We start from the raw sequence: 7,726 nt of genomic DNA, 5'->3' as shown, positions 1-7,726 counted from the left end.
TATATATATATATATTATTTTTTATGACGATCCTCTCCTCCGGAGACAGGACGGGCAGGCTCATCTTCCCAGCTCCGAGCTCAGCTGGTGACTCACAGAGGCTGTTCCAAGACCCCAGCCTCACGTAATCATGAAGGCCCGACCTGTGCAGACAGGCGGACAGAGACGGGTCTGCGACGAACGGTGGAAGCGATTTTAAAAAACATTTTACATGTAAAAAAAATTAATAATCATTTTTAAATGGCTTCAGCAATTTTTAAAAACATTTTTTGTATAAAAACAAAATATTATTTTATTTAAAAATCGCTTCCACCGTCCGCCTGACTGCCGGGTGGGATCGGGATTCAGCCTTCATGATTACGTGCGGCCGGGGTCTGGCAACGGCCATCTGCGAGTCCCCATCTCCAGCTTTGCAGTGACCAGCGGAGCTCTGAGCACACAAGGCTGGTATCTGGAACCCGAGCCTCCGAGTCGGCACATCGAAGGATCTTCCGCGGTGACCAGCTGAACTTGGAGCCGGGGAGATGACGTCCTGCCCGGCTGGCGCTCCGAGGCTCCGGAGGGAGGATCAGGGTAGACCAGCAGAGCTCCATCCAGCTTGCTCTAAATTATGTTGTCGGCCACCAAGCACAAAAAATGCCAACACATCAACATTAGACCAAGATGTTGTCAGTATTGTTTTAAAAATCTTCAAAATAAATCCAGCCGCTGCTCCAGTCCAAGAAATTGCAAATGGCGGATTATTGTTTTGAAAAGTTTCTGAAGGATCCAGTGACTCCGTCCCCGACTCCGCCCCCAACCAATCAGTGACCGACAGTGTTCTGACGTCACGTTTTTGTACCTCTTCGTACCGGTTAGAACCACATAGCCAAGGGTATTGAAAAAAGTAACAGGTGCTAAGTACCGGTACTAATGGAAAAGCCTCAGAACCGGGCCAAGTAGGGTACAGTCGGCCCGTACCGGTACTAATGGAAAAGGGGCATAAGTGTCCCTGTGATGGACTGAGATCTGTCCAGTGTGTCTTCTGCCTCTCACACAGTGACACCAGCCCATGGACACCAGCTCTTCATGACCCAGAAAGTAAAGAAAATGGATGAATGGATACATGACTGTAGATGATGAGGAGTGAAACTCTCAAACTGACTCTCTATTAAAGAAAATCAGGATAAAAAGATTTAACTTAAAAATATAAATAAAAGTTCTGATGTTCATGCAAGGATCTGGAGAGTTGTGTTTTGGATACTTAGATCAAGAGAGGAGCAGATTTGTCCAATGGTTTGCTAGGAACTCGTGGCAGAAAAAAACATCAGAAAGATCTTCAATTTCCACTTCAAACAGAACTTCAACTGTATCCCAGCTGAGGTGGGGGACATTGAGTCCAAGTGAGTCGTGATTTGCACCTCCATTGTTGATGCAGCTGCCTTGAACTGTGGTTTTCAGTACTTCTTGTGCTGGCCATCCTTGACCCTGATAGTGGGCACCCCGGGTGTAGGAGCCTGTCAGCCTGAAGAGTCCTACTGCTCCTTAATAGCTGGTAATAGCAAAAGGAAGCTGAGGAGTTTTTGTGGGCCAAGCGAGCTGCAGCTTCAGTTGTTGCTGAGGCAAAGGCTTGGGTGTGGGAGGAGTTCAGTGAGGCGTTGGACACTTGATCACCTTTAAGATGTTTCTGGCCAACCAGCAGATGGCTGAGATGGGGACAGGACCACTTTACTAACACAATGTATTGTGGGAGTGGAGTGTTGTTCACTGCAACCATTGATGTTATCAGACAGTGGAAGGAATACTCAAACCTTCTCAATCCTACCAACATGTCTTCCATGGAGGAAGCATAGTCAAGGGACTTAGGGGTTAGTCTGTCCATAACTGGGGCTAAGGTAGATAAAAAGCTCTGTGATGGCAGGGCTACAGGGTTGGACAAGATCCACCTTGAATTCCTCAAGGCTCTGCATAATGCTGGGCTGTCTTTGTTGACATGCCTTTGCAACTTTGCTTAGACATCGGGGGCAGTGGCTCTGGTTTTCAAGAAGGGGGACTGGAGTGTTTTGTTTGTATTACAGGGAAATTACTTTCCTTAGCCTCCCTGGTAAGTTCTATTCAGGGATGCTAAAAAGAGTCTGATCAATGGGTGAACCTCAGATTCAGAAGAAACAATGCAGGTTTCGTCCCAGTCAGGGAATACTGGACCATCTCCTTAACACTTGCCAGAGTCCTTGTATAGAAGTTTGCCCAACAAGTCTATATGTGTCTTTTGGACTTGGAGTAGGCATTTGACTGTGTTCCTCAAGATACACTGTGGGAGCATGCACTGTGAGTATGTGATTCGGGGTCCATTGCTATGTATGAGCCATTCAGTCTCAATACAAACACTACAAAAACACTTCACATTGCCAACAGTGTCGGACACCTTCAGTATGGGAGTTTGACTACATCAGGACTTCCTGTTGTCTCATACTCTGTTCATAACTTTTATGGTCAGAATTTCTTGATGCAGACAGGTGGCAGAAAGGGTCCTGTTCAGTTATTCAGTTTCTGCTATTTGGAGATGATGTGGTCCGGTTAGTGTCATTGTACCATATCTCCAATTCTCACCGGAGCAGTTCGCACCCAGGTTTGAAGTGGTTGGGATGAGGATCAGCACCTCTGAATTTGAGGCCATGGTCGTCAGTCAGAAAAGGGTGGACTGTGCTCTTCAGGTTGGGAGTGAAATTTTACTTCAAGTGAAGGAGTTCAAGTATCAGAGTTTTGTTCATGAGTGAGGGAAGACTGGAGCATGAGATTGGCTGAAGTGCGCTTCTACAGTATTGTGGACTTTGTACCAAGCTGCAAGGAGAAACTCTTTGTTTATTGTTCAGTCTATCTTCATCTATAATCCTAAACTCTGGGAAGTGACCAAAAGAATGAGATTGTGGATACAAGTGGTGAGGATAATTTTTCTCTGTAGGATGGTTGGACTCTCCCTTAGAGATAAGGTGAGAAGTTCAGGTATCCAAGAGAGACTCCAGAGAACTGGTGCAAATTAATATGGTTTGGACATCTGCTAATGATTTCCCAGGGATGCCTCCTTAGGGAGGTGATGTGGGGAACAGGGGAAAATCCAAGACACACAGGAGAGCGTATGTCTCTCAGCTGGCCGGAGAACACCTTGGATTCCTCTCAGAAGAACTAGACAAGGAGGATGTGAACGAGATGTCTGGGTGTCCCTGCTCAAGCTGCTGTCCTGTGATCTCACCTGAAGATATTGCATGGATGGATCTGGAGATCCAACCAGGAGGGTTCTTCCCACTAACAAGCATGATTGTTGACCCAGACCAGAGGAGCTGAAGATGGATGTTACACTTTCACAGGCTTGAAAGGACTTGGAACAGCTCCAGGAGTGCATTACCTCATCGGGAATAGGTGGTCAGATCTTTGTACCTCAGGGCTTAATTTGGTCTGGCATCAGCATACCAGGAGTTGAAGTCACCGAGAGGTTTTGTGTGTTTTTAATTTCTTGTTTATTCAGTTGTTTATTGTATTGAAGTGATGTTTAGAATGGCCTCTGGTTTTAGTTGTATTTGTTAAAAAAACTGCTTCACAAAAGCTGAAATGCAAGTTTTCTTGACTCTTTCAGGTCCTATCAGTCAGAAAATGTATGCTGTCCTTCCCTGTGGGGGCATCGGGGTGAGACACTCTTACATTAGCTCATCTGTATTGCGTATTGTTTTTGTACCATTAGTGCTTAGTGTATTCTTAGTTTAGCATATTTCTTAGTTCATACCTTAGATCTTACTACTGTTTTCTTTGCAATTTATACTTTTGTTGGATGTAACTGGGACCCTGTGTACACACTTTCATTCCATCACATGTAACACATGTGGTGCGTATGACAATAAAGGAACCTTGACCTTGACCTGTGTTATGTGTGACCTGAAGGAGAGTGTCAGGCCTGATCTGGGATTTGTGCTGCCCCCTTGCAGGTGGACAGTGACACCGTATGGAACGAGATGCATTCATCAGCCGCTGTCCGCATGGCTGTGGGCTCAGTCATTGAACTGGCCTTCAAAGTGGCTGCAGGGGAGCTGAAGGTAACACTTATGTTCAAAATGTTCATAAACACCAAAGTGACACATTAAATGACTTGTGTGTCTTTGTATCAGAATGGCTTTGCAGTGGTGCGTCCACCTGGTCACCACGCTGAGGAGTCCACAGCCATGTCAGTACTGTTATTCTGAAAGAACCAAGCTTTAGTTCTCCACACTGTGGTTCTAACATGTCTGTGTGTGTGTGTCTGTTACACAGGGGCTTTTGTTTCTTCAACTCAGTAGCCATCACTGCCAAGCTGCTGCAGCAGAAACTTGGAGTTGGGAAGATCCTCATTGTGGACTGGGTGAGTTGCTGTATCTATTAACAAAATATCCACTGGACAAGTTTTTATTAAGTAAATAATTGTTTAAGTGAAGGACACAGAAACGGGGCAGCTGACTCTTGTCTGTAGGTACAGAGCCCAACTATAACCACAGTGGTTTGTTTGAGATCAGATGTTTGGGAGGTGAACGCACTGAAACTTGTTCCTGTCTGTTCAGTGCCTTTCACTGACCTGATTTTGTCCTTGCAGGATATTCACCATGGCAATGGCACTCAGCAGGCCTTCTACAACAACCCCAGCATTCTCTACATCTCCCTCCATCGCTACGATGATGGAAACTTCTTTCCTGGAAGTGGAGCTCCTGAGGAGGTACACACTTACTACTGTATTTTCCGGCATATAAGTCACAGTTTTTTGCATAATTTACATGTCCTGCGACTTATAAGCTGAAGCGACATATATATGGATTTTTTCCCACATTTATAAACCATTTTTTGACTGAGATATGATCGTTTTCATTCATTCTGACTGAAAAAGAGCAGTACCACGTTCAGCCACTTGATGGCAGCAGAGTAGTAGTAGTGTATGGCATGCTGTTGTATCATGTAATAGGTAAACGTGGCTAAAATAACAAACTCAAGACAAAAACAACTGGACTTAATTTATTATACTATACTTTATTGTTTTTGTCTTGATTTTTTTATTTATTTACCATGTCCTGGATGACTGAGAATCTTAACCAGCTATTAATGACTCAGTCGGCCTGCAATAGTCTCCCCATCTTCATTCTGCTTGCTGCTTGGAACTGTCAAAACAGCTGCACCTCCCTGGTGAAATGCAGCTAATTTGACCATTAAAGTGCATTTATTAAGCAAATGTTAGACTGAGACACACCTTTGCTATTATATCGAGCAAACAAATAATTGTTTAGGTGCTTTTCTTGTTAATTTTCAGAGAAACGAGCTCCTCCTTTTTCCTCCCTCTGCACGTTCAAGGAGCACCAAGGCAGTGAAACTATTTTTGAAAAACAGCTGATTTGACCATTAAAGTGCATTTAATAAGCAAATTATTTCATTCAAACTTTATTTAGACAGGTTAATGGTAAATGGACTGTACTTATATAGCACCTTTCTATCTTATTTCAAGATACTCAAAGCGCTTTACACTACAATCTGTGTCCTCATGTACCCATCCACACAGCACTCTACTAGATCTCTACAAAGCTAATTGAACAAATCATTCTGAGACTAATCAGAGCTTTATCACATTCATACACTGATGGGACACACATCGGAGGCTATGGGGGGTTCAGTGTCTTGCCCAGGGACACTTCGGCATATGACTGCTGGTGGATTCGAACCCCCAACTCTCGCATTGAAGGACGACTGCTCTAACCATTCAGCCACAGCTACCCACATTAATCCAGACAAGGCAAATGGCCCAGACAACATCCCTGGAAAAGTGTTGAAAGAATGTGCCGATCAGCTCTGTGAGGTGCTGGAAGACATCTTTAACATCTCACTTACCCTGGAGACAGTTCCCACCTGCCTGAACACTGCCACCATCATCCCAGTCTCAAAAAACTCTACGGTGACTTGTCTAAATGACTGTTGGCCAGTGGCCCTCACCCCGATAGTTGCTAAATGCTTCGAAAAACTGGTCATGACCCACATCAAAACAAACATCAACGAGGACCCTCATCAGTATGCATACCGTGAGAACCGATCAACAGAGGATGCCATCTCCTCTGTGGTCCACACTGCGCTCAACCACCTGGAGCAGAAAGACTCTTACATCCGTATGTTCTGTGTGGACTTCACATTCGCCTTCAACACCATGATCCCCCAAACCCTGATGGACAAACTATTCACACTAGGACTAAGCCCCTCTATTTACAACTGGGTACTAGACTTCTTAACAAACAGACCACAGTTAGTGAGGATCCACAGCTTCTCCTCCTCCACCATAACCCTCAGCACTGGCTCTCCTCAAGGATATGTGTTGAGTCCCCTCCTGTTTACTCTGCTCACATATGATTGTGCAGCTACCCATCCAGGCTGTCACATTGTAAAGTTTGCAGATGATACAGCGGTGGTGGGATGCATCACAAACAATGATGAGTCCAGCTACAGGCAAGAGGTGGAACACCTGGAGAGCTGGTGCAAAGAGAATAACCTTCACATCAATGTGAAGAAGACAAAGGAGATGATTGTGGACTTCAGAAGGAACAAAAACACCTACACCCCCCTGAACATAAGAGGATCTGCGTGGAAGTGGTCTCCAGTAGGGCTTTAACAGACTACTCGAGTAATCGGCAAGTCGATTCCTAGGACATCTATCGAGATTTTAAATTTCACGTCGAGTATTCACTTGACGTCATTGTGTCATGTGATCCGCACCAGGCTACTAGTAGAAGCTACCAAATGGATTCCTCCCAGCAGATGGATTGAGAGGAGCAGGCCCAGTCATGGCAAACAGGTAGAAATGCATCAATAGTCTGGACATATTTCACTAAAGATGAATCTTCCGGTTCAACTACCGTAAGGAAACAGAAAATGAATCATCTTCCTGACTGTTTGGAGCTCGTTGCGAACCAGTGTTACACCATATTCTATGACCACCGTATATTGTGACTGTAAGGGGCGGTGTTGCATGCACTGTTGCAGGTCACAGAATATGGTGTAGCACTGGGTCCAGTCGACCGAACCAGAACCAGCTTCCTCTGACCTTGTTTCACAAACATAAAGCAAAAAATATTCATCTCAAAACCTATAAAAACCTATAAACATATTAATCTCTAAAACTAAACCTAATGCGCACCACAGCTGGCGGTGGTGCGGGGTGGTTGACCCCCCCACTGTTTTTAGTTTCGTTTTTGACGTGCTGCACGTTATTTCTTTCACTTTTGCAGCTTAATAACAACTAATAGTTTTGGTTTTCCTGTGACTTATTTGCAGTATGATCAATGGTAGGAGTATAATATACTCTCCCAATGTTTGGTTGGTCGTTTTATTTATTTTTTTGTAAATAATAAATTACCTTTTTTTGCATTTTTTATTTTTTATTTTTTCATGTTGAGATCCTATGACATCATCAACTACTCGAGTTCTACTCGAGTTTTATTATGTTAATGTTGAGTTTAAAAATTATGTAGTCGTTCAACCCCTAGTCTCCAGCTACAAGTACTTGGGTGTGCACCTGAACAACAACCTCAGCTGGAGCAACACCACCACCAGCCTGATGAAGAAAGCTCATCAGAGACTCTACTTCCTCAGACGGCTGAGGCGAGCTGGTCTGGGAACTCAGTCCTCACCTCCTTCTACAGGTGTGCAGTGGAGAGCATCCTGTGCTCCAGCATCAACGTGTGGCATGGAGGCTGCA

The 7,726-nt window shown here is 44.5% G+C and overlaps 1 protein-coding gene across 1 annotated transcript in view; it reads left to right on the top strand.

The window, feature by feature from the left end:
* hdac5 (histone deacetylase 5) overlaps window positions 1-7,726 on the top strand; it is a 212,885-nt gene that overhangs the window by 182,195 nt on the left and 22,964 nt on the right. The window contains exons 9-13 of the mRNA XM_037689291.1: window positions 3,611-3,660; window positions 3,957-4,064; window positions 4,137-4,192; window positions 4,279-4,366; window positions 4,595-4,714. Coding sequence (XP_037545219.1) covers window positions 3,611-3,660; window positions 3,957-4,064; window positions 4,137-4,192; window positions 4,279-4,366; window positions 4,595-4,714 — 422 coding nt within the window. The remainder of the gene's footprint in view (window positions 1-3,610; window positions 3,661-3,956; window positions 4,065-4,136; window positions 4,193-4,278; window positions 4,367-4,594; window positions 4,715-7,726) is intronic.

Source organism: Nematolebias whitei, chromosome 15, assembly GCF_014905685.2.
Source record: "Nematolebias whitei isolate Nwh7 chromosome 15, NemWhi1, whole genome shotgun sequence".
Classification (NCBI taxonomy): Eukaryota; Metazoa; Chordata; class Actinopteri; order Cyprinodontiformes; family Rivulidae; genus Nematolebias; species Nematolebias whitei.
This window is presented reverse-complemented; position numbering and strand designations above follow the sequence as displayed.